The 26,233-nt window shown below is 41.5% G+C and overlaps 2 protein-coding genes across 9 annotated transcripts in view; one reads left to right on the forward strand and one right to left on the reverse strand.

Moving 5' to 3' along the window:
- Positions 1 to 4,511: 4,511 nt before the first annotated feature.
- Positions 4,512 to 8,855, forward strand: LSM8 (LSM8 homolog, U6 small nuclear RNA associated). 2 transcript variants are annotated; one of them, XM_071423715.1, is made up of 4 exons: positions 4,512 to 4,649; positions 5,472 to 5,512; positions 6,884 to 7,011; positions 8,601 to 8,855. In XM_071423715.1, exons 1-4 carry the CDS (start codon positions 4,619 to 4,621, stop codon positions 8,689 to 8,691), a joined length of 291 nt encoding a protein of 96 aa, XP_071279816.1. In that variant the 5' UTR covers positions 4,512 to 4,618; the 3' UTR covers positions 8,692 to 8,855. The 2 variants fall into 2 exon arrangements, with proteins under 2 accessions (XP_071279816.1, XP_071279815.1); XM_071423714.1 differs by having other exon boundaries at positions 4,560 to 4,733; positions 5,439 to 5,512.
- A 7,299-nt stretch (positions 8,856 to 16,154) lies between these two features.
- ANKRD26 (ankyrin repeat domain containing 26) overlaps positions 16,155 to 26,233 on the reverse strand; it is a 47,809-nt gene continuing 37,730 nt past the window's right edge. For all 7 annotated transcript variants that reach the window (XM_071423710.1, XM_071423709.1, XM_071423708.1 and 4 more), the window contains 5 exons: positions 25,373 to 25,654; positions 24,429 to 24,664; positions 23,454 to 23,700; positions 18,703 to 18,748; positions 16,155 to 17,633 (listed from right to left, as the gene is read on the reverse strand). In XM_071423710.1, the coding sequence (XP_071279811.1) occupies positions 17,512 to 17,633; positions 18,703 to 18,748; positions 23,454 to 23,700; positions 24,429 to 24,664; positions 25,373 to 25,654 (933 nt within the window). In that variant the 3' untranslated portion in view covers positions 16,155 to 17,511. The remainder of the gene's footprint in view (positions 17,634 to 18,702; positions 18,749 to 23,453; positions 23,701 to 24,428; positions 24,665 to 25,372; positions 25,655 to 26,233) is intronic.

Genomic DNA, 26,233 nt, shown 5'->3' on the forward strand with positions numbered 1-26,233 from the left:
GCAGGCTCTCTAAAACCTGGCTGCTTCTGAGTAACTAAGGAAAGCACAGCCAGCAGCAGCTAGCATGGTTTAAGAGATGTAAAACTGACAGGCATTATACAGTGACTAGCAACAAAGCTTTTACTGAGGCATTTTACCAGCCTTAGGCTAGATAACAATTCTGCACACAGCTGCTTGCACACACACCTTACAGCTACCATTGCAGGCTTCCTCCCTGCCCTGGCAGCCTTCAAGCAAAGTGTGGAAAGTGGAAAGTGTGCAGGCACTACAGGGCATGATTAGTTGGTCACATATTCTGCAGAAAGCATAACATGGAGCAATCACTTGCCATAGCAACCTTAACGTTTGGAGAATCAACTGCAGAAATAAACTGATTTTAATTACTGGAGCAAATGTAATTAGCAAGTAAGCTATATCTAAACAATGTAAGAGAAAAGGAAGCTTTTTTAAAAAGGTCTTTTGTTTCTTCAACTGAGAGCTTAATGGGCATTATAATTACTTAGTATGTCCCCAAGGCCAGTTCCGCAGCAACTGAAGGAAGGGGCAAAGCCTTGCTAGCTACAGTTTTCTGATCCCAAATGTTGCCAATGTTACATAGTCACCAAAAATAAAACGTGTCTGGTCTAGTGCAAGCTTGAACCTGTGAAATGTCCCTATGTGAGTTACTCAGAGTAGGCTCGCTATGTAAGCACCGGAGAAACACAGGCGTCTTTAGTGGGAAACGCACCTCATTCTCGGGCAGAGCAGGATTTTTCTGTGTGGAGAAGGCGGAGGGGCCTTGCCGAGGCTGAAGCCGGCGGATCCGTGGCGCGGGGCCGCTCGCTGCCCTCCCTCCCCTCAGCGCACGGGCTGCGCGCAGGGCGCCCCCTGCTGGGCACGCGGCCGAACCACAGCCTCGGGCCTTCCCTCATGGATCCGCGCGCTCTCCGCCCCGGGCACAACTTCCACAAAATTACGCAACTTGTGCCCCCAAGTTGTCATTTAGCCTGCCAAACCTTGCTCCTGAAGGGCAGAGGCAGGATATTTTTTCCCTCCCCAAAAGATACAGGTTTAAATTAGAGTTCTCCATTCCCTCTCTCTGTGGGGGTGTTTTGTAAGAAGAGAATAAGAGCAGTGGTGGCTTCAAACGAAGGACAGAACCTCAGTTAGGGCTGTGGGAAGAAGGGCTGAGCCGCCTGCCTTCAGGGAGAGCCTAAGAGTAGACGAAGCCAGGAATTCTCTTTTCAGAGTTCCTTTATACTGAGGGTGCTAACTGCTTTTAAGCACCTTGTTTGGCAAAGCCTGGGCACTGGACTTCAGGTGTCTGGCCTTACTCTTTGGATTTTAATATTCCTTTGTAAAATAAAAACAGTTTTTTAAAAAGCCCTTCTCTGGTTTTCAGGGACACTTGTGATATAAACAGGTGGATCAGAGACCCTTGACATCACATCTTGTGGCAATGTTCTGCAAGTATTTTAAAATTTCATCCTACATCCTTGTATCCCAATGATCTCATGCTCTTGGCCTTTGAGAATGTCTCTTGACAGAGAGAAAGAAGAGTATGAAAAGGAAAATGTCAATCCCCCCCCAAAAAAAACCCTTAGCCTCTTACATGAAATACAGAATAATTATTGCAGTCCTGGTCTAACCATTAGTAGAAATTGTTAAGCTTCTTATAATAAAAGCTTAAGAGGATGAGAATTATGTAACGCCCAATTCCAAAAGTATTTTGTTCTCTGACATCTCTTGTCATGTTTCTAATAAAGGCTGAGCCATTGGACAAATTCTTCAGGGACTACTTTGGTGTAGGTACCTGTTGTTCTATGTCTAGAGTCTCATACTGTTGTTCTATCAGATTTCTAAATTCCATACCTCCTCGGTGTGTTCTCATGGCTGCTGATCCTCACAGCACAGACTCCTTCTTCTGCATGCTAGTCTCTCTCAGGTCAGGGCTCCTCCAAGGCTCTCCCTGACTGGCTAACCCACCCCCTTTTATCCCAGTTATCGTCATTGGTAACAGCTACAGCCCAATTAAGGACATCACAGCTGCAGCCCATCAAGGACAACTGGGACCTCTGGGGCAAAGCCTCTATACAGATATTCAAATACAAAACATTTCCTCTACTATATTTCCCCCTTTTCTTTTACTTAACAGTTGTACAGATGTTCAAGTATAATACATACATTTCCCCATGACTCACAGGCCATGTATAACACACATGGCTCCTTGCTCAAAGGCCATACTCTTTCACAGCTCCTTGACCCCAAGGCTATGTTCTCTGGCAGCTCTTAGCTGCTTCATCTTCTACCAAATACCACTGCAGCTCTTGGCTGCCTTATCTTCTATTAACTATCACATCAGGGTCACCAATTGTTGTTGTTCTATTTCTAGAGTCTCATACTGTTGTTCTATCAGATTTCTAAAGTCCATACCTCCTCAGTGTGTTCTCATGGCTGCAGATCTTCACAACACAGACTCCTTCTTCTGCATCTCGTTCTCTCTCAGCTCAGGGCTCCTCCAAGGCTCTCCCTGACCACCCCCTTTTACCCCAGTTATCTTCATTGGTCACAGCTGCAGCCCAATTAAGGACATCGCAGCTGCAGCCCATCAAGGACAACCGGGACCTCCGGGGCAAAGCCTCTATACAGGTATTTAAATACATTTCCTCTACTATAGTTACCTTCATAGGTGCCAAAGAACACCTTTTTGGTTTTTTTCTGGCTAATTTACCTTAAAAAAAAAAATTGCTTTCCCTGTGGTTCAGATGGCTATAGAATGCAAGAAAAAAAAATGGCATGTTAGGAGAATAAAGAAAAGGAAGTTGGACTACTGACAGGGACAATCTAAACTGAGAGGTTGGGAGGAGACACAGCTGGGACAGGTAACCCAAACTGACCAAAGGTATATTCTGTACCATGACATCAAGCTCTGTACATAAAGTGGGGAGGAGAAGAAAGGGGGGATGTTTGGAGTGATGGCATTTGACATACTAAGTCACCATTACGTGTGATGGGGCTCTACTCTCCTGGAGATGGTGGAACACCTGCCTGCCCATAGGAAGCAGTGACTTAGTTCCTTCTTTTGCTTTGCTTGTGTGCATGCCTTTTGCTTACCCTATTAAACTGTCTTTATCTTAACCCAAGAGTTTTCCAGCTTTTGTCCTTACAATTCCTTCCCCCATCCCACTGACTGGGAAATCAGCAAGCAGCTGTGTGGGACTTGGTGGCTGTGTGGAAGGGCAGCAGTCAGGCCTCCTTCCTGCTCACCTCACACCGGCAGCCCACAGGAAACCAAGGGAGGATAACATGGCTCACACACTAGCAAGACTCATATGAATTTACAGGTTGGAAGGGATCTTAATGATCATCTAATCCCAACCTCTCCTGCAATGGGCCGGGACACCCTCCACTAGACCAGGCTGCTCAAGGCCTCACCTAGCCTGACCTTGAACACTGCCAGGACTGGGGTATCCACAGCCTCCCTGGGCAACCTGTTCCAGTATCTCACCACCCTCACAGTAAAGAATTTCTTCCTAATACCTAACTTAAATTTCCCCTCTTTCAGTTTGTCCTGTCACTAAAGTTTCTGAAAAGGAGTCCCTCTCTGGCTTCCCTGTAGAACCACTTTGGATACTGGAAGGTTGCCATGAGGCCTCCATGCAACCTTCTCTTCTTGAGGCTGAACATTCCCAACTGTTACCCTGTCTTCATAAGGAAGGTGCTCCAGTCCTCTTATCAACTTCATGGCCCTCCTCTGGACTTGCTCCAACAGTTCCATGTCTTCCTTTTGCTGGTAGAGCCTGTGACACAGGTAGGGTCTCACAAGAAGAGAGGGGAACAATCAATTCTCTACCCACATTACTTTTGATGCAGCCCAGGGTATGGCTGGCTTTCTGGGCTGCAGACGCACTCTGCTGGCTCATGTTGAGTTTTTCATCAACCATCACCCCCCAAGTTTTTCTCTGCAGGGCTGTTCTCAATCGAGTCTCCACTCAGCCTGTAGGTGTGTCTGGGATTGCCCTGAATAGGTGCAGGACCTTGCACTTGGCCTTGTTAAACTTCATGAGATTCACATGGAACTTCTCTCAAGCCTATCCAGATCCCTCTGGATGGCATAATTTCGATGGCACCACACAGCTTGGTATCATCAGCAATTTTGATGAGAGCAACTCAGTCCCACTGTCCATGTCACCTATAAAGATGAACAGAGTTGCCCTCAGCACCAGCCCCTGGAAGGACACCACTAGTCACTGATCTTCACGTGGAGAATGACCCCCTGTCCTCAGCTCTTTGCCTGCGGCCACTGAGAGGCCAATCGCTGCAGGAGGCGCTGAAGCTGGGCTCGGCTGCAGGGATGAACCTTCCCGCCCCACACCACACCAAGCCCCCGCCCCGGCCGCGCCTCCCGGCGTCCCTGCGGGCGGTGCCATGTGCCGCGGAGGGGGCGCCACAGCCCCCCCGCGCGGCTCGTTCATTGGTACGGCCCTCTCCCACCTTCTGGCCGCCTCCTGCCCCCAGCGCGTGCGCGCTCCCCGCGCTCGCGGCCGGCCCCTCCCCTGGGCTGTGCGCCTGCGCGGCGGCCCGTACGTCAGCGGCGCGCGCCGGCCGTGGCGGCGCCCCGCGGAGAGAGTCGGCCGCCATGACCTCCGCGCTGGAGAACTACATCAACCGTATCCTCTGCTGCGGGCCTGCCGTGCGCCCGCTCTGCTGCTCGGGCCCGACACTGTTGGCGGTGTCGGTTTCTCTCACGGGAGGTTGGCCTTGCAGGCCGGAGGTTCCGCGGAGAATGGGGTCCCCTATAGCACCCGGTGCTGCCGGGCTGAGCTTTGCCCGTGCGGAGCGGGAGTCGCGGTGGGCCTGCGCCCTTAAAGGGCTGTTAACGTGCGGTTAATAACAGCTTCGCATCATTTGCTCAGAACCTGCCAGCTGGGGTTCTTGCAGCGCTTTTGGTGTTAGTTTTTCTGTGCTTCTTGTAACCCGTGGACATTTTCAGTTTTATTCACAAACAGTAAGCTAGTAACCCAGAATTAGTCAAGATGATGAATATGTGATCATCGAATGGGGATAGTCAGATCTTCAGGAAGAAGGAATGCAGAATACTAGCCTCGAGATCACCACTGCAGAGCTTTTTAAGGACTTTTAAAGTTTTTTAAGGCCTTAAAGTGTTTATGAAACGGTTGTTTCCATTTTGAGGCAGTGCAGTTAGTAATGGGAAGAGAAGTGAGCTCAAATCTGTATTCTGTTTTTAAGGCTTTTTTTTCACGTTTGTGTATGACTGTCCATGGTTGGGTGAAGAGAGACTTTCAAGGAGATGTTAATGAAAAATACTGCATTGTCACATGTTATTGTCAACCATGCTGCTTTAAAATAAGTGCTGATAGGCTTTTGGGGCTCTAAATGGCTCATAAAACCTGTATTCCATATGAATGCTTCAAAAAATGTTAATGCTTCTATTCCAGATATGACTAAATGTTTCCTTAATGAAATATCAGGTACTGTTGCAGTAATTACTTCTGATGGAAGAATGATTGTGGTAAGACTTATTTTTTTTTTTAATGTTTTATTTTCTCCCATAAAGACTTTCCATTGTGGCAATAAAGAACTCTGTTAGGATAGTCTCACATATTCACACAACCAAATTATATAGTATAGAATAATTTCCATAAAGCTTAAAAAGATAATTTTATGAACACTTACTGTTCTTGCATGTCATGTCAGCTTTTTTCCATTGATAAATTTGTTTCTGCAGATGCTCTGGCCTTTTTGTCAAATGACTTTTCCTGTGGGAATGCACCAAAAAATGCATTCCTCTTCTGTTCAGTAATTTAGTTTCTATCTAAAATGTCCACTTTGTTCTGTATGCTCTTCAGCTTTCCTGCTAAAACCATTCCCTATTGCTGTAGAAAAACATCAGCTGGAGAAGTGTTGTGGGCTTCTGCTTGTACCTGAAAACCTGAGGATAGGCCAACTTAATACATTAGACTGTATAATATTTTTGGCTTTATTGCTTCTGTGTTCTGGGGCTTTTTTTTCTTGCATTGCTTCCCCCCATCTTTTATTCTTTTGTGTTTTGAGTGTAACTTAATAGTATGATTGCTGCAGCAGGATTGTATCTTTCTGTCTGTACTTAGCTTTGTGCAGCCTCTGGAAAGAGAGAGCAGAAATCTGTTGGCTTCACCAAATCTGCTTGGCTGAAGTCAGTCTGGTAAACTTTCTGTGTGTGCTACAAGATACTTCTTATCAATAAAGATTTGAATGGAGTTGGTATATAGGACTCATTGTTAGATGATACAAATGCATATTATGGCTGTTTGAAGGGTTGTTTTTTGTGAGTTTGAATTTCTTAATTAGTGATGGCAAATTTATGTTAAGAATTTTCCAAACGTGTACTTAAGTGCCAGAAAATACTGTATTTTAAATTTATTTTTTATATAATTTAATAAACACAAGGTAATCTCCTTCAAAGAGATACCACTTTAAATTGCTTGTTAGGAATGGTTTCAATATTGTTGACCACAAGAATCCAACCTTTCTGTTCTTTGTTTATTTATTTTTTTTTTTAATTTCTGGAAACGTCCATACAAAAAAACAGTGTAGAAATAGTAAAATTTGTTGTCTAGAGGAACATCATTGATAAAATGAAAATTAATTTTTTTAATAATAAAGCTTAAGCTTATTGTCTTTTAGCATGAACACACAGTAACACATGGGTGCTTTTCTTAAATTGGTTATTACTTTTAAAATTTCATTCTTTAGCTTTTGTGTTTAAGCTAAAGAGTAAAACCTGAATAGAACATCTGTTCTCCAGTACCTTTATTTTGCCACTCTGTTTACGATATCCTTGACAGCACAGAGGCAATTTTTAAGGGCAATGGCAGTGTGCTTTTTTGTGTTTTTTTTTCAGGGAACACTCAAAGGTTTTGACCAGACCATAAACTTGATTTTGGATGAAAGCCATGAACGAGTATTCAGTTCTTCACAAGGAGTTGAGCAAGTGGTGCTGGGCTTATACATTGTGAGAGGTGATAACGTGTAAGTATGGCATGCTCTTGTTTAAATCCTTCCATACAGACTTTGTGTGTGGATGCACACGTGTCTGTGTATATTTATATTTCCATAATCTGTATAAATCATGATAGCTGCACACACCTTGCATCTTTGTGGGTGGCACTGAAAGTATTGTCAAAGCTGAAGGTACTAAAAGGGTGTGTGGAAGTGACACTTAGGGACATGGCTTAGTGGTGGACTTGGCAGTGTTAGGTCAATGGTTGGACCTGATCTTTCCTAACACGCAGCTGTGATGCTGTATTAAATAGCAAACATCTACACTTCTTTTACAGAAGTGATTGCCTTGTAATGTTGAGATTGAAGATGATCTCAGGGCTGGAGCATCTCTCCTACAAGGACAGGCTGGGAGATGATGAAGGAAAAGACAGAATAATCGCTAAAAAATGAGCTAGAACTTGTGTCTGCAAAAAGTCAGCAATCTGGTATACAAAGTTGACTTGCAACAGTTTTGTTTTGTTTTTTTTTTTTTTACTTTAGAGCAGATGTTCACAGAGAGCACTTTATAATCTGGAAAATCCTTGAAGGTTCTGACTTGACAGTGTAGCAAGTGTTGAAGCCAATGTAGTGATGTGTCAAGTGTATGAGTTGGTATTTGATGTAAAATTCCTTTACAAAATAAGGGTGAAAGCTCAATGAGTGCAGAGGGAAGTAGCTGGTGTGCCAAACCCATGGGAGGGTTACAGGAGAAGTGGAAGAAGGCCTGGTAAGTGGGCCAGCTAGGAAGATTACTTTTGCAGCAGCATTGTGAAACCAATGGGAAAAGTAAGATTATTTTTTTATCACAGCTGGAAAAGGAGTATGCTGCAGTGACCAACACATGAGCCTGGATAGGAATTTTCATCTTTTAATTCTAATGGATACTTCTGTACAGCAAAATTCAAAGGCTTAAATTGATATCTAGATGCATTTAATATCATTGAGAAAGTGGATCATTCTGAATGCTTTCATCATTTTGGACTTGAAATTTTAAAAAAAACTAATTTGACACATTGTATGCCATTCTACCAGTAGCTTTTCATTCAGATACTGAAAATGTGTATAAATCAGCAGATAATGGTTTACTACTTCACTGCTTGATCATACAATTGAAATGTATGATGAAAGACATCATCATACAGCCACATTACTGAAATATATTCAGAATATGCTTCTGTCATATAGAATTGTTTTTGGAGTCTTAACAAATTCAAACATATTTAATACAAGTAATAATTATGTATTCATGCAACTCTTCAACATGCTGAAATTCAGTGTCCTTATAGGAAGAAGTAAAAAGAATCAACAGTCAAGTAACAGTAACTTCAAAATAGAGGACTCTCATGAAATAGGGAAGCTGTTGAAAAATAAAAGGAAATAAAGAGTACATGGTACAAAGTACTTTGAGCATTCCAGTGTGCATCACTAGAGGCTTTCATGGAATAAACAGCATCAATCAGAAGTTGGTATAGTTCAACAGGATGTAAGGCTTGTTAGAAGATAAAATACAGCTTCTGTTTTAGAACTGTGTGATTTGATTTCAACAAATAATAACCTGATTTTTTTTTTAATTGCAGTGCTGTCATTGGTGAAATTGATGAAGAGACAGATTCTGCTCTTGACTTGGGGAATATTCGAGCAGAACCTTTAAACTCAGTTGTGCACTGAAAAGATAAAAATGCACTGGGACTTTGTAAATCTTTGGTTGTACAGACCTATTTAGCAATGTGGACAGTTTTTACAAATTGTGTTTAATTTGTTTAGTCACCAGTTTTTTATTATGAACATGTTGTAGTTTTGCATGTAAATTAAAGTTTCTACATTTTGCTAAAGATACTTTCATTGAATTTCTTTTGAATTTCAGGCTGCATAATTTCACTGGGAAATGCAATCAGTATCAGTGATGGTCCTGGTACTGAGTATATATACCTTGTTCTTAAAATAAGATCTCATTCCTAAAGGTAAACCAAGGTTTTTTTCAAGTTAACCCAGGATTATTTGAAGGTAGATGTGTGCCAGTCAGTTTAACCATCTCTAAATGTAGTTGTGGCTGTATGTAGAAAACTGTTCTTTGTCATTTTTTTTGTGTATGTGTGTAGTGCAGAAAGGAAGAACGTTAAAAGCTTTCACAGTCTAATTAATGGCATATGCACATAGTACTTTTTTTTTGTGGTGTCAGACCTTGAGTCCACTGGAGGTGCAGGAGTTCGTAATGCCTTAATCCTTGCAGACAAATTGGAGAAACAGACTTTTGAGCAGGAACAAAAAACCCAAATGCATGCATTTATTTGAAGCCCATTAAATTCCAGACCAGCTAATTCTCTCTCTTTACCTTTCAGCAGCTGTTGTGTTGCTCAAAATTTGGGTAAGACCTACAGAAAGAGAATTGTGTGTTTGCTAATGTGTAACCATTGTCTCTAGAATGTAGTTTAGAAGACACAAAAGTACTTTTGATAGGTAAATTACTTATTTTGAAAGAAATTTGGCTTAATATTGGATATAAGGATCCCAAGTAACAATGGTCACATACAGACCTCTTATACCAAGCTAAGTGGGACAAGCTCTGTGCAGCATAGTGTGTTTGATGCCATATCAGCATGAAGTCTGTACTCTTGAACAAAGCTCTTGTTATTCCCCAGTGTCCCACAGGTCCAGTATTTTTCCCCTGTATATAAATGTGCTGTCGAAACAAACAAAAAGGAATTTTAATGTGCTTATTAGGGGGTTTTGTACTAATTTTACTATTAAGTGGGATTTTTTCATTGCAAGTTCACTGTTTGGAAACCAGATACATTGAAGATACTTGTTTTCCTTAAAATGTCTCTCAAGTCTTGTAGCTTCCACCTTGTTTTACAAGATTATTCTTGGTGGAGCATGTGAAGCCCAGCAAACCTTTTTTTGCCTTTATTCATCTTGTGATCTGGTACTGTCTTGTGTTCTGTCCGCATTCCTTCTTGGAACTGCTGAGCAAACATTGAATAAGTCAAATAATGTTTTTCCTGTGATTACCAGAAGTCAGTACTAATTCTGGCCATAACTGATTATGTCAAGAGAATCAGTTTCATTAAACAATCAAGAAAAAAGCCTTTTTGCTGCTGAAATGCTGATACCTTCACAAGAGAAAAGAAAGTATAGGAACTGAATTGTATTGATAAAGAAAAAGCAGGTTATTAAATTAGGTATTTTAGAGCTCAGCAAAAAGTGCAGAGGCAAAGAGTGGAGTCAGGATGCACTAATGCACTACTTATTGTTGGATGTATTAGGAGAGTTATAGTTGAAACACATGGATTGAATACTTGTAGTAGCACTGGAAAAACTATGGAAATATGTTGTCTTATAGCTGAGAAATTATGTTTGAAGATAAATCATGGAATGCTAATGCATTATGGAGACCATTTACCTCAAACACATTTGCAATGGTGAAGGGATCAAAGCCAGGAGACCTAGTCAGAAGGTATTTATTAAAATCAAATGTAGGACTTGATAATGCTTTAAAAAACGTTAAGATGCAATTAAAGCTTTGTGAACTTTCAGGGACTCTAAGCTATAGTGGCTTACTAGGTACCTGTAAGTATAGAGAGATCACTCAGTAAAACAGTATTTAATGCATGAAGTTGAATTACATAACCAGTCTGAAAGAGTATTTTCATTGAACCAAGACTGTAGCACAGTAGGCTAAAAAACAGACCACCAATGAGAGTAATTTATGTCATTGTTTTCATAAATGAAAAAAGATGGGAAAAATCAATGCAATTGAAACCACAAAGTGGCCATAGACTGATGGCCTAGTAGTAGTGATTCTGAAGAAGTCACTAGTACTAGTGATTCTGAAGAGAGTGTTGGTCCCTGGAGGAAGAGTGGGGTGGAAGCTCAGCACATGTAAAGCCTGTGTATTGTGTCTTCACATTAGGGGAACTCTGCAGTCAGTGTTGCAAGCACATTGAGGGTAGTAAAAAGGTACAACAGAGCAAATAAAGCAGAGCTGAATTTTTAAGAGCAAAACTCAGATGCTGAAGAGGTATGAAAGAGGACTGGATGGAATGAGAAAAGAGCACCACAGGTTCTTGTTCTGTGTTGAGAAGGGGTATGTTTGCTGTGTGCCAGCTGGCTGGGTTGAAGGTTCTCCTGTTTAACACTGATTGCAGAGATGCAGCAAAGCAAATTTCTCCTGGGAGATAAGTAGTATTGTCTGCAAAAAGCCTTTGCTTTATTCTTCCTGGAGAGAAAAGTACTCTTAACAAAGAAAGAGTAACTCTCTTTCTGGAACTGAAGGTGCTCCCTAAGAGTTCTGACTGCTGGTGCCTTATGGCTGTCACCTGGTTCCATGGGGTACATGAAGAGCCCTGCTGAGATCAGGAATACTTTCTTCCTGAAACTGTCTTCCTGCAGTGAGCCTAGATTAAATATTCAGTAAATAACAGGGATATTCAATAAAATCTAGTGAGTCCTTGCAGAGGACTAATAAACATACTATACAAAAACGAGAAGGGCAGAAAAAGGTGATACTAAGGCCAAAAGGAAGTAATGCTGAATTGGAGGTAATTGTCATATGCCATTAAATTTCCTGCATTGTCATAGGTTGGTCACTTCCTCCTTTTGTTTGGTTAATTGAGATCTTGGAGTGAAAGGACAACTCTTGACTAGTGGAAGAATCCTCCAGTGAAATGGATGAGCTGGTTTATGAGGAGATTAGGTAAATTAATTTGGTGTGCATGAAGAAACAGAGAAACCACCTTCTGTGGTCCAAGGGTAATTTCTTTAACTGCAATCCACATCAAAGTGCTTCAAATACTGCATGGCCTACAAGTGGATTATTGGATGTACTGGATTGAACACGGATACTGTTTTGAGGATGTAATCCCACAGTGGACAATTTCCGTATAACATGACCTTTCCTATCAACTATAGCCTGTTGTCCTTAGCCCTGGAGGTGGTGTTTATTCTCCAATCCATTTTATAAGTAAACAGCTGAGATACACATCAAACACTCAGTGCTAGAACTGAAGATAAAGTGCAGGTTGATGGTATTCATCTCATGGCCACTACTACTTTTGTAGCAGATGTACCAAATCTGTGTGCCTGAGTAGGTGTTTTGTACCCATGGCACCATAATTCCACCAATTAGCCTCTGCTGCACTCTGCTAAGAACTTTATTCTGCAGATTAATATAGAAATTATCCTTAAATACCAGAGTTGTATTCTCCATGCATTGGTATGAAAGGATTTAATTTATTCCATTGTTAACATGACAAATAGTAAGTCATCTGCTGTTGCTCCTTTAGGAATTAAATTACCATGACCACAACAGCACTTCTCAAGGAGAAGCCTCAGTTGAAGAGACTTGGAAACTGTGAATGTGAGTTAGGCCAGTTAGAACACCAAGGTGTGTTTGCTAGTTATATTTGGTCTATGATGCATTTGTGGCACCAGTGTATGCTACTCTACTAATTTTTACTAATGGATTCTTATTTCTACTTTCCAATTGAGAGAACTGCAGCTTATTGATAAGAATAATGAAAATAATTCAGTGGGCTAAGTGGCATTTGAAGTAGCCAGAAAAACTGTGTCATATCAATCAGTTTGAACTTCTGTGTTGCTTAAATAATAAGGCATTATAACTTCAAGTATCAGGTATTCATGGACAAATAACTATGAAACCCAGATGTGCCAGAAATTCAAGATTGTTGAGGTGAGGGAGGGAAAGCTTGTACAACACCTAGGTTAAAAATACATGACAGAAGATAGTAAAGACCCAGGTATTTGTTCTGAAAATCCTGTTCCTGATGGCCTCTCTCAGAGTGCTATATTTTGTCTTAGGGTCCTTTTCAGGGGCCTTTTTTTACAGTAATGGCAGAAATGCTGATATTTCTTACATCAGTAGCATTTTCCCTGAAGGAAATAAAAGCTCCACTGACGCAGGTGAAAACCAAAGCTGAAAACGCAACAGCATTCAGACTTTTGCCAAAACCTGCTTACTAGCCATAAAAACAGGACTTATCTACTTGTTAATGCTCCTTCCTGGAGCATTGCAGCACGTTCCAGGAGCTCTGGAACTGGATTGGAACAATGTGCTGCTGCCAGTCAGCCTTACATCAGTAACAGTGCCACCGGATGCCAAAAAATTTCACTCAGTGCTCAACTTCTTTCCAGCTCCTTGCACTTTTAGATGAAAGGCTTTCATTGCTTCAGACCCGACAAGCACATGTGCATGTGCTGCTTTTGTCTGCTAAAACCTCTTTAATGGCTTTCCTGCCGTATTGTTTTATACTCTATGTTTATTTTATCTTTAGTGTTGAATCCAGTGATGATTACAGTGCATAGAAATGTGAGTGGAAATTATTCAGTGGAGAAATTGAAGAAGTTGGACCTGAAGTACTGTAATGCATAAAAAATAGAAATAACTAGGATGGAAACCTGTTGAATGTGAATAACATTGGGCTTTACAGCAGTGGTCATTGTAGTGAAATTCTCTTAAACACAGGTACAGTTGTTGTATCTGTATAAATCATTCATCTTATAAGAAATACTGAGAAATTGTGAGAAAACGCTTTCTACTCAGAAGTATTTTAAGGCACTGGAATTTTATATGGAAGCTTCCTATCCTAAAATGGTACTTTTTAATTATGGTTATTGCTTTTTATTTTTGTGCTTAAATTTTTGGTAATTCTCACTTGTGTAATTTTCAGACTTCAACTCTGCTGCTGATGCAGATGGAAACCTGTATGCACGTAAATGCTGTCATGTTTCTGCAAATTGGCCAGAGCTGCTGGTGGTGTATGGCTGGGATCTGCAGCATTCACACTGATGAACACATGTGTGATGTAGAGACCTTGGATACAGGGGACAGGCTGTCAAGCTTGTATTCAAAGCAGCATGCATGCAAAAGACCAAGAATAAACATGCAGCATTAACCCCCCCAAGCTATCTATAAAAGTTTCAAATTTGGTTTGTAGCATTTCCAATTAATAAAACCATTTCTTGCCAAGTGCCACATAAATACCACCTCATCTGCACCATTTGATGCATACAGACCTAATGTACAGTTCTGTTTTGCACTGAGTTACAAGACTGAACAGAAGCCAAGACAGGAAGTGATTATGGCTAAGGAGCTGATGCTAATTGAAAATGTGTGATGCTGTGGAGGAAACATCAGACAATAGAAGCTCAGTCAGTTTGGAAACAGATTTAAAAACCAGCACCTTAGGATGTAAACAGTCAATAGGACTGGGGCCAGCCTTTCTCCTAACAATCAGATCATTAGCAGCAGGAGCGTGCAGAATGATTTCCATGATTAAAGTGCAAAATCCATGAAGGCCTGTGCTCATCAATGCTGAACGGAAGCAGCCTTCTTGCTTTTTGCTGTGTTTCTTCTACAGGTTGTCCTAACTCATCCTGGATACAAGAGTCAGGTGTAAGTGAGATTTAAATCTAGGAAGGGCAAATGGTCAAGGACTTTGAAAAGAAAGGTTTAAGATTATTTTGTGTAACTGTAATAAGGTAGGATCCCTCTGGAATCATGCTTGTGATTTTCAAGACAGCTTCTGTGAAAAGTCATCAGCTCACATTCAATGAAAATTGTCAGGATCCAAGTGGAAACAGTCTCTGATAAGAATGGAGCAGAGCAATTGTTATAATTTAAGTGATGATCATTATGTGGCTGAATGGGACAGTGTCCTGATTTGTCTAGAGACTAGTTTAACTTCTTGCATCATTTATAACAGCCATGAAGTAATTTTGAGTTTTATGCTGCAACTTCTGATTTCACTATTTTACAAAAGTCCAGCCAATGCAGAAAGGAGTAAGAAATGCAAACATTAATATGTTTGTATGTATCCATTTCATTGATGGATAAGACATGTACAGTGTTTTATAACCACACTGTATGTGTCAGTAGTTTTGAGTTTGGTTCTAATTATGCTATTTCTGAGTCTCAATGGCAAAGTGCAGATGGCAGCAAAATGGCCCTTAGCTAAAAGGGAATTATCAGGCTACCCTACTGTTAATGCCACTCTTCAACACACAGGAATGCCTGAGCAATGCCCTCCCTTGTCTTGGGTCTTTAAGCAGCAGAGCATTAGTTATGAAAGCATTGAAAGGACTGAAGTTGCCATGCTCTCTGCCATGGGCCACCTGAGCCTCAGTAATTTAATAAAGTGAGAAACTTCTAAGATGACAAAGCATCTACCACAGGACACATTTCCCTGGCCTCTGACTGTTAAGATCTGACCAGTTATTAAAATTATTAGAGGCAAGCCTCTGTTTGACTAAAGGTGCAAGTGAGACCATATGCCAAAGGCATTAGTTCAGATTTTCATTTATCAGTAAATGTGAGGTAGAGAGAGATAGGAAAAAGACAAGTGGAAGAGGAGAGGGAGAGAAGAGAGACTGAAAAACAGAATAAACATCAGAAGTATCACCACCCCACAGGTTCCAATGACAGCCTCTTGGTTCTCTTCTCTCGTCGGCGGTTGCAGTCCTGATGATGTGGTGGTTGCAGACTGTACCCATCAAGTGGGGAGGAAAGAGCCCACAAAACACCAGGTCCATGGGGTTTATATTAGCTGAGGCTAAGTGGAAGGGCCCCTGTAATTCCCCTGGATGATGCAGTACTGGATCATGGGACATTCCCTGAGTCATTGACATCTTCTAAGGTGTTGCAGCAGTCTCTTACCCATTATAGCTCAATTAATCATGGCCCACCAGCTGAGATAAATACCTTCATCCTATAGTACTTCAGAGGGGAGTTCTCACAGCAGAACCATTATGTAAGGGAAGATCTGGCATGGTAAGAAGGACAATCCCACTTTGCAGGGTTTGCCTGTTATCAGCCTCTTCCATTACCTGGAATCCCAGTTTGCAGCCTAGGTGTGCACACCCACCTGCACTGGGGAGGCCACTCTGTGCAGCAGTGGCCAAGCACCCAGCTGATTGTTTGAGCCAGTCCAGTCTCCTGCAGCACCTGGGCAGTTACTGCAAATGGTCCAGTGTTTGAGTCAGTCATCTGTAGCAGGCCAGTCTCTTACAGGGGGACAGGCAAGGTGCATCTGTGAGCACAGGAGAGTTCTGGAGAGTTCTATGAGCAGGGAAGGGGTGGAAAGCAGTGTCAAGAAAAAGGAACAATAAAACAAAGCCATGTTCTAGACTGCAAAGTTTATTAAATATCAAGTTCAATTAAATACAGTGTAATAGCTTCACAAAAATGTATCCATATAAAAAGGAAGAGTGTTACAGCAGCATTTAATGCTTTTCTCACTATCTGTTAACTCAAGTCCTTAAAATAGTGGGTAAAATCCTAAAATTCTTTCAGTCTTGATTCATCTCAGTACAATTATTCTTACTTTTCCAGAACTGTGACTTTTGCAGATGGGAAATGACAACACACATCTTCATTAAAAACCAGTAACTCTGAAATAAGTAAAACTGCGTATATGGTTGCTATCAATTTTCCACCACATCTGTGCTACAGACACCATATCATTAGCTGCTAGCAGCAACAAAAAGATTGGGTATGCTATCACACAAGTTCTGGAGAGTACTGAGGAGTGGTGATAATATTAATGTTCCTTTTTTACCCCTCCCACTGAAAGTGTTTTCAGGTGTACCGTGTTTAAGCAAGTGCTGCAAAAGTCTGAAGCTGCAGCAATTTTTCATACAGAAATCAACACCAATACCATGAGAGGTACTGAGTTTGAATACCCCTCATGATATTCAAGTGTATTGTGACAGTGACTCATCATGAGGCCAGGTTGCCTATGGAGGCTTTGGGGTCTCCATTTTTAAATTAAAAAACCAACACAGATCTGGGAAACTAGCTAAAGGTGATCCTCCTGGAGCAGGAGGGCTAGAAAAAATAGCCTCCAGAGGTCCCTTCCAACCTCACTCATTCTGTGATACAAAATAAAAATACCAAAAAGACCATAAAACAAGTCTTGGCACTACTACACACTCACAGTCATTTTAAACTTACGTTGCATAAAGTGACAACAATGTAAAGTGCCCTTTTCTCCAGCTTGAATACCTCTATAAGTTAATTAGCAGAACTTAGTACTCCATCAGGACTGAAGCACTGGGCTCAAAGAACATCAAATGATGTCCTAAGCGTTGAAATAACACTGGAGAACTTACAAACACATTGAGTGAAAGGAATAAACAGAACAAAGGGAATGCTTTTGTTAAAACATAGAACACAAATAATGCAACACAATGAAACTACTGTAAGAGGAAACATTTCTGACAGTTTTGTCAAGCTCAAGAATCCAGATCAGTCAATCTCCTGGTCAGAAAAAACAGATGTGGTTCTTATTGTGAGTACAAAAGAAACCAGCTATGCAGGAAAAAACCCAACAGATGGGTGCACTGTGCTTGACATCCATTTAATAGAGTTTATATTCAGTCTGCAATGAACAAGTTTTCACATCTGAACTGGGGAGAAGGGAGATGTGCTTTCTATAAAAGCAAAGTGTTTAGAGCCTTTCCACAGCACTTCATTCAAATCATGTAATTTTTGGCTAAAACATCACGGTACTCCTCTATTGCTCTGGAAAGGGGATCCTGGTCCACATGAAGGTTTTTGGAAGATCCAGCACTTTCAGTTTCAAGTTCAGCGGTGGCTGAGGGGAAAAGAGACAAAATTCCTTATGTTACTTCTACAGCAGACATGGAGAAATAAGGCACTGTAAGAAGATTTTACCTTACTTGCTAGTCTGCAAATCTGAACAAGACTTTAAAATTTCCAAAGACACCTAACAAGGGACAAGCTGGGCACAAAGGAAGAAACACATTTTGTGCACATGTGCTTATCAGGCAACAGCATTTCTAAAGCTACTGATGGACATTCCAGAGGCTACACACTGAACATCTTGTGGGACTCCACATGACTCCAGTGGCCCTTAACAGGGCTTCTGAATGTAGCCCCTGCAGAGCTCTTCAACCTGAAGTCTTTGCTTTCCTTAAACGTTCAAAGCTGTGCTTGATTGCAACACTACAACTACACAGCTGCAGTCCCTGCAAAGCAGGGACTCTGGAGGACCAGCTATCATGAAGCAAGTGGATTTCCTCTTTGGATGCCTGGCCTCAAGTTACAGGGTGTGTTTTAGGCTCCATGAGTTAAGCAAACTCATGTTTGCCTAAACACTACTGAACCATCTCTTCCTAAAGAAATGTTGTCTTTTATCCCTGATCATGTTCTTTTTAATTATTCAAAACAAGACTGCAACACCTAAGCTACAAAGACAAGCCATGAATCATAGCAAAAAAAAAAAAAAAAAAATCAAGATCCAAGAGCAGAGAATACGTAGGGTATGGTTTAGTACTGAATGCAATCCATGTACAGGGAAGAAAGGGATGGCTGAAGTCTATAAAGATCTATAAAAATCTGGGGGCTTCTTTGATGTTTTTGCTGGAGATTAACTCTAGTGAATAGCAGCTACATCCTAAGCTCAGTGTTTCTGAGTGGAGCAGTGGATGAATTTTCTTTTTGCTGGTTTTTTCCTAGCCAAGTGCATAACATTCTATGCAATGTTTTGGAAAGCAGGAATTTTTTGCATTCAAGTCTAAACTGGAGAGTTTGCAGAAAAAAATCTCTGTGCTTAGCAGGAGAAGTTGAAAATAATGGCTTGAAAGCTGTTAGAAATAGACACCTTTTTCTTTAATAACCCTCTAAATGGAATGACACGTTACCTTCTTTCAGTTCCTTAGTGATTTTTTCATCCAGTTCCTGTCGTACCTAGAATTATACATCAAAAATATAGTTAAGACATAATATGACCCAAATGTAACTGCTAAAACTTCTAAAACATTCTTACACCCCACGGACAATATGATAAAACCTAAAAATATCATCCCAAATAGAGATGATGGCCTGTGATGGCCAAGAAGATGCTGAAGGCCACATGAACTATGTGGAAAGGCTGAGAGAGCTGTGACTGTTTCTTTCCTGGAATAGACAAAGCTCAGGTGACCTCGTCTCTGTGTATTAACTACTAGGGTGTGGAGTAACAGAGATGGAGCCAAACTCTTCTCAGTGGTACCAAAAATCCAACTGCCTCCAAGCCTCAAGTTTTTTTTCAAGTGTGGAAATAAAGCAAACACATGGATTTCTCTGAAAAGGAAGGAAAAGGCCTTTGAATGAAAATACACCTTTGAGGACTGACAATGTCTCCACTGTCCTGCCCCCTCTGGAAAAGTCATGATGTACCAAGGACTGAACAACAGGCCCTAATGAGACCTCAACAATAGGCCTGGAGGCAAAGTTGACTTTAAATGAATCTTCCAACCAAATGTTATCTATATTTATATCTGCTCATTAACAAAGTATTGTTATATGTGTACATTTACTGGCAGAACATGTATTTACCTTTGCGCTTCTAGAAACTAATCTGGCCTAACCCCCTAAGGGGGTATAGGATCTAAGACTTGATTCCTCCTTGAGCCCTGGCCAGGCTTTGGGAGAAAGCCAACAGGTGAATGAAATTACACACCATGTTAGCTTGTTTGTTTAACAGTTTAAAGGCTGGGCTATTTTCACAGCAAAGATGGGGGAGCCTGGTGGCCTGCAAGGTGGATGCACCACAGGAGTTCCCAGTTACCTTCGTTCTCCAGTCCTTCACTATGACACCTTTCCCTGACAGCTGAGGTGTCTCAGACTTGGTTTATAGCAAAGTACTGCAGTAACTGGTGATGTATCTTTCTTTATCACTATAGGCGTTCTTTTGTAATAATTATTAGGAGCATTACTTAGCTTGTCCTTTATAATTATTTGCTAATGATTACATGCTTTGCTTAGCTTAGCATATCCTTCCAGAATTCACTGCAGTTTTACATTATAGTAAATTCCACTATTCCTCAAGTCGGTGTCTGTGTCCTGAGCAGGTACTCTCACTGCTTAGCTCTTCAGGCTGTAGCATACTGGGTCACTTGCAGCAGTCACTACCTCAGTAATTCTGTTTCAGGAGGTGATGTTGACTTACTACTTACCTATGGGGCTTCTTGAGCACAGAGTAAGTTGGATCCTCCAAGACTCCATGAGATGATACTCAGGGTCTAGGAACTCAACTTCACAGCAGCACTGCTACTGCATACACAACTGCTATTGCTACTCAGAACTTCTTGACTATCAGAACAGACAAGGGCAGTAAAGAGCCTTCTCCTCTAGTTTAACCAAGTTCCAACAGAAGAGGTGAAATCCATACATACGGTGCCATCTTACAGAAGCTGAGCTACCACAGAAGCCATAACTTCACAAAGACATAAAGCACAGAACTACTGGGCAGGAAGTCACTCTTTTACTCAAGAGAAACCAGCAAGTTCAAAGTGTCCCCAGCTTTAGGCCAATGTGAATGCATCAGTAAGTTTGAATCAAACCTAGCAGCATAAATAGACAAAATATTTGCAATAGCACCCAAGGTTAAACAGTACAGGCTACAAACCTTGTCATATATCTGGCTGCAAAGAAGAGAGAGAAGATTTTTGATTAAGGATCTGAAGAAAGAAAAACAACCTGAAGTTCAAAGGTCTTCAGTAAGACACAAGAACAAGGCCTACATATACATGAGGCAAGGAAAAAATCTCACAACAGAAAGACCACTAAAAATACAAGGAGGCATTTGGAAAATGAAGCCAGAAAAGGAACAAAAGTTGAGAGAGAGCGTGGGGAGCTGACATTCCCTTTCTCACATTTTGTAGGGAAACTGGTTTCATAAATCCACCAATTCACACTGGTTGCAGCTAGCAGAGTTCACTATTCTTTTCTAGACACCCACATTCATTTGCAGCAGCCTTTGGCACAGCTGTTAGGATGGAAGCTTGACAGTTTGCAAATATAACAAGTGGCCTTGAGTCCCAAAATCTTCTTGCAATACTTGCAGCAAGTAGTCAGACATTCTCTGCCTTGGGCTATGCACTACATTTCCAAATTCTGGTACACAGACCACTAACAGTACTTCCTATTTATGACTCAGAGAGGGAAGACCAAGTTTTAAGACTTCCCTGAACACACTGAACATTGAGGTACTTGAGGCTACAGGTGGTGCCATGACAGTCTCAGTTGTTCCCTATTTGATGATTTCAGGAAGACTTATCACAATAGAATGTGCAGCTCAATTTAGTATGAAGGCAGATAAATTCACAGCAGGAAATCTGAGTCCCAGACACCACCCTTTGCTTTCACTGAGAGAAATCTGGCATGCTGAGATTTCCATCTTTCTCTTAAAAGAACCTGCTTGAAATGGTAAGAAATAGGTATGTTTTCTGTGGGTATAGCAGTTGCTTGTCTCACCCTTATTCCAGGGAGAAAAACTTCAGAATTTGATACAATATTAGAGCTCAAAGGGAATCCTAAGACAAACTGTGTACAGTGAGAGTAAATTATCCTCAGCTCCTCTGGTGACAACAACCATAGGTTGTGATCAAGAGCAAAAAGAACTTCAGGGGACTAAGTCCTATCAACAAAACTGCACTAGGAAGGAAAAATGTTAGTATAAAAGAAAGCCCCCAAATTAAGAAGAAAATACTGGACATTAGTAATTGAAGACTGGGAAAATGTCATACATAATTGTTCAACAACTTCCTTGAGAGTATGCTCAAAGCTGTGAGACACACATGCTCTGGAAAGAAACTCTATGGGTGCTCTTGAAGTCAGGACACTGAGAGGGAACAGTATCACCATTTTCAGATCTAATGCACACTTGTCTTGGAATCAGCTCAAATATTTTTCACAAGTGGATTTGGAAGCATTTTTCAAAAAACATTGAAAAGGCCTATACAGCAGTTTGAACTATACATGTGTATTTATTAACAGCTGTATAAAACAATGAGCCACAAAATAGCCTGAAGAAATATTTAATTTCTGTAATTAAGTTTCCCTACTTAGGGGAAGGCAGAAACCCGTGAAGGTGCCTATCTTGATATTGACAAAACTTTGAGATTCTCAGAGAGTTCCAATGTGTTCTGGAAAATGAAAATGGAAAGCACTACCTGAACACTGTTGCTGTAATTGAGTTTTAAGAAGCACTGAGTACTTCCACTTTCTTTCCCTTCACTATCTGTTTTCCTCATTCTTCTCCAAAAAAGCCACAACTGTTAAACTTTTCCTTATAACCTAGGGCAGCTTTTTTTTGCCTAGAAGAGGAATGATTTCCTCTTTTGCCTTTTTTTTAATGTTCTGTTTCCATCTCTCTGTCCTTTCTTTCCCTCTTTTGTTCTGTGCTCCCTACCCCTCCTGGTCTCCTCTTTATTTCCCTTTCACAGTGAGTCCCTGTATTTTCCTTCCTTTCTAGTGCTTGTATGCAGAATAGCCCCTGCAGATGATACAGTACAAACGACTTCATGAGTTCTTCCAGTAATGTCTGTCCACCTCTGCCCTCAAAAGAGTGTTCACAGCTACACAGACAAGTTCATCTCTGTAACTGCTACAGCTACACATTTCCAATGCTGCTTTGGTCCCATCTGTTGTCTTGGCTTGTTTTTGTAGAACAGGTGCTCTGTGTAGACACATGGTTTAAATGGGTTCTTTCCAATGAGGGGGGGACCATCAAACTGAAATGGACTTCAAAGTGAAGAAATACTTGTCACATTTCCTTGACAGCAGAATACAACAGCTCAACAGAGAAACTCGGCCATGTTAAGTGAGTCAATCTCTCACTGATTACAACTATTGGTGTGGGGTTTTCATGGCATAATGTTCAGCCTTCTGTGAGGGATGTGCTATCACAGGGACTGGTAATTACATGGCATACTTAGACCAGAGGCATTGCAGAGGTTACAGCATTGCTGTAAAATAAGAAAGCTGTGAAGACTTGCCAAAGAGTAGGTAATTTTACCATTTAATGAAATAACACATGGCAGAACTACAACAACAAATGTCTCCTATGCATAGTATGTATTCTGCAATGAAGTGTGAGAGCAAAGTCATGCCATCCCATTCATATCATCTTATTTTTGAAGCATCCTTTTGTTGGTAGTAACATACTAATGCAAGTTCTGTGAAGAAACTGCTGGAGTGAAGATCAAGGAAGAAGAAAAAAGTGTCTCAGAGATGTCTGATTGGATTTGTCACTCAACGTGATGTTAGCCACTTTAAACAGGTTGGCCAAACCATACACTGGAATTTCATGATGAGCTTAGCTGGGAGCTCCCTATGCCACAGTATTCCTTGTCACAGTTTCTCTTGTAAAAGAATGTCAGGACACAGTTCACTGCTTTGACTTAAATATTTTATGGCCTTTACCCTCTTGAAAATTTTTACAACCCGGATGGCCAAAAGTCTTCAGCCTTACAACATACAGCTGTGCACTGTTCTGAGGATTAGCAGTTGCTTTGGCCTATTAGACAATATGGCATGGAACAATAAATGGATTCTAACTTCAGGCTAAAAGGGAGAACCTTGCATATGGCTACTCTTCAGCAGGACTTGAGTATTTCAAAATGCTTACCTTGGCCACAAAGGCTGCAACCCTGTTTCTCGAGGATAATGTGTTCTCAGCTGGGGTGAGGAAGCTTCCTCCTAGACTGAGACTTCTGCTCAGTCCCAAATTGTTGCCAAGATGTCCCAGTGCAGTTGAATACAGAACTGGAGTTGCAGCCAGACCTCCACTGACAATGCTGCTTGTGATTAACGATTTGCTTTTATGGCGCTCCCGGAGGAGCTTAGCATTGGCTTCCTCAAGTCTCTCATTAGCTCTGAAACATTTGCAAGCACACAAACAGTTACCCTCAGTAGAAACACTGTCCCAGAGTTACTCTCCAGGTCCTTAACTATTATTTGAGTTCTGAGATGAAGAGCCTCCAAAAGTAGTACATCATTTGACCTGAGCTTGTTTGGAGGGCCTGTTTCTAGGATACTCGGTGCAAGGAGCAGCGTCACCAACGCTTAGGAGTGCTCAGCATGAGGGCTTCAGAGCCTTCTGTGAAAGCCATGTGTTTACAGAGCTTCTTCTGTAGCATCACCTCTGTAACAACTCTGGGCTGATCCCCTTCCCAAAGAAAGCTCAAAGCTCAGAACTACTGCTTAAACAGAAGCCAAAAAAGGTAATTCCTATATTTCCTTCACAGAACAGAAATCTGTTCTCTGATAGGCCTACTCTTATTCAAACAATAAAGGACATGAAATTCATTTTTTCTGTTGTACAGAGGATGAGATTATAGAGACTGGCAAACAAAGCTGCCAGTTAAAACAACATCAACTTGAAAAGTCTCCTGTTGATGCTATGATCAGTTGTATTCCTGTAGAAACACTAAGGAGAAATGAAGGCCTGCTAAATGGAAAGGGTCTTAAGGTACTTCTTCCACAAACATGTCATCATAGGCTTTCAATGCTGGCCAGGTGCAGAAGACAAATTAACAAGAAATATATATGCATGAGGAAAAAGGAGTCTCTTATTACCAGTCCAAAGAAAGCACAGACTTACCTTTCCAGTTTCTTTGCTAAGGATCGTCTAGTTTTCACTTCCTCCAGATACAGCTCCTTGTACTTTTCCACTTCTGCCTGTACACATTCTTTTGGAAAAGTATTTTCTTGTTGAGTATTTTTTATCTTGTCCAATTCACATTCGAGATCTCTAATTCTGTCTTTTAGCTGGTTTCTCAGAGAAGCATGATGACTTGCTCTGATGTGTTCTAGTCTGTCCTGGGAGGCTGCCTGTGCCTGAAAGAGACAGTGCATCTTCAACCACCACAAAGACCAAAAGAACTCTCCCCACCTCTCAATTGCATGTACCCAAGATCATGGGCCCAGCTTGGCTTAGAGAGGCAGCTGTACATCTTCATTACCATCAGCAGGAAAGGCAGAACCCTGGATCTACCACCAGGGTAAATAATTCTTTTCACTCAGGATGAAGCCCAAATCATCACCACTGTTCAAAGCTACTGATGAAAGGGCATTATCTCTGTAGGACAGGGCATGGAGAACAGGATTCCTCAAAGACCTCAGCAGGATGCCTCACCTCCTCCCCATCTCCACACCTGCAACTTCAGTCGCTTGTTTTCTGAACACTCTCCCTTGTACAAGGACAAAACCGGACCTGTAGGTCTGCCTGTGACAGCTGGAAGGTGCAACACCTCTTCAAGCATGAACAGAAAGAAGGAGCAGACCAGTGGACAGAGACAGCCCAAGCACTGCAAAAAGGAAACCTACCTTGGGCAAGCTTTTGATTCAGGGACCTGCCTTCAGGGACATTACACACCATAAGAGCACTCCTGCCCAGCCATATGCCCTTCTCCCACTGCCCTTTGGCACAGACACAAGTACAGCACTAACACACAGAATCAGGCACTCAAAACAAAACACTAAAAAATGGTGACCACAACCAAAGTCTACAGAGTGCCTACAGACACATGTCAGAAAGTCACTCACTTGCAAAAATAGGTTGACTTCTTGTAGTTTTTGTCTTATTTCTTGGTTTGCTCGTTCATCAACCTCTCTTTTATACTGCTCTATTTGGCTGTGCTCCACCATATTAGTCTCTAAGTGATGTCGGAGTTTTGCCACTTCTTCTTTCAGCTGGCATTTGCTCTTCTCCAGTTTTTCACAGTTCCCGTGCAGGGTAGATAGCTCTTCTCGCAAATCCCGGTTTTGGGCTTCTAGCTGCATGCTTTTTTTAGACTCCATGTCCAGCTGCTGGGAAAGTTCAGCAACCTATATGTGGGGAAAAAAAAAAGAAACTCGGAGGCAACTAAAGGCAGTGAATTCTGTTAAAATCACTGAAGGGGCTGTCCATGGAGACTATTTATCATCTGCATACTCAGCCCTGACCCTCACCCATGGACATGACAACCTGGTAGGACAGCAGAACTGCCCATCCCTAAGGTCCTCCCTAAGGATCTGCACTCTTGGCTGACCCTGCCTGCTGTCACCAGACCTGTTCTGTTCTTCTTGGTGAGTGGCTGTGGGATGGCTCCTTGGCCCATGAGGTCATGGACCCTGACAGCCTTGCTGCCACTCTTGGCTTGCCCTTCCTCTGCCCTTCTGGTGCCATTGCAGATGCTGCTTTGCACTTTAGGATTGCATCTTTACCCATATGGATGACTACATCAGTATTGGTTAATAGTCACCTGCTTCTCTAACAGTAGAAAAAGCATTGAGAGAGACCAATCAAATCAAAAATACAGCCAAGGAAAGCAAATCATCAACATGACAAGAAAAACTGGCAAAGCTTCACACAGGGTTGAAAAGTAGTAACACCACAACCAAACAAACCTCAAATTAAGCAGAGCT

This window comes from Agelaius tricolor, unplaced genomic scaffold (assembly GCF_023055355.1).
Source record: "Agelaius tricolor isolate 1412-34295 unplaced genomic scaffold, bAgeTri1.0.p SCAF_3, whole genome shotgun sequence".
Lineage (NCBI taxonomy): Eukaryota > Metazoa > Chordata > Aves > Passeriformes > Icteridae > Agelaius > Agelaius tricolor.

What these genes read in the sequence shown, in the direction of transcription:
- LSM8 (XM_071423714.1), top strand. Translation starts at nt 4,619, where the DNA reads ATGACCTCCGCGCTGGAGAACTACATCAACCGTATCCTCTGCTGCGGG. An exon ending in GTCGGTTTCTCTCACGGGAG is followed by an intron (nt 4,734 to 5,438) that starts GTTGGCCTTGCA and finishes CTTCTATTCCAG; the next exon opens with ATATGACTAAATGTTTCCTT. An exon ending in CTGATGGAAGAATGATTGTG is followed by an intron (nt 5,513 to 6,883) that starts GTAAGACTTATT and finishes TTTTTTTTTCAG; the next exon opens with GGAACACTCAAAGGTTTTGA.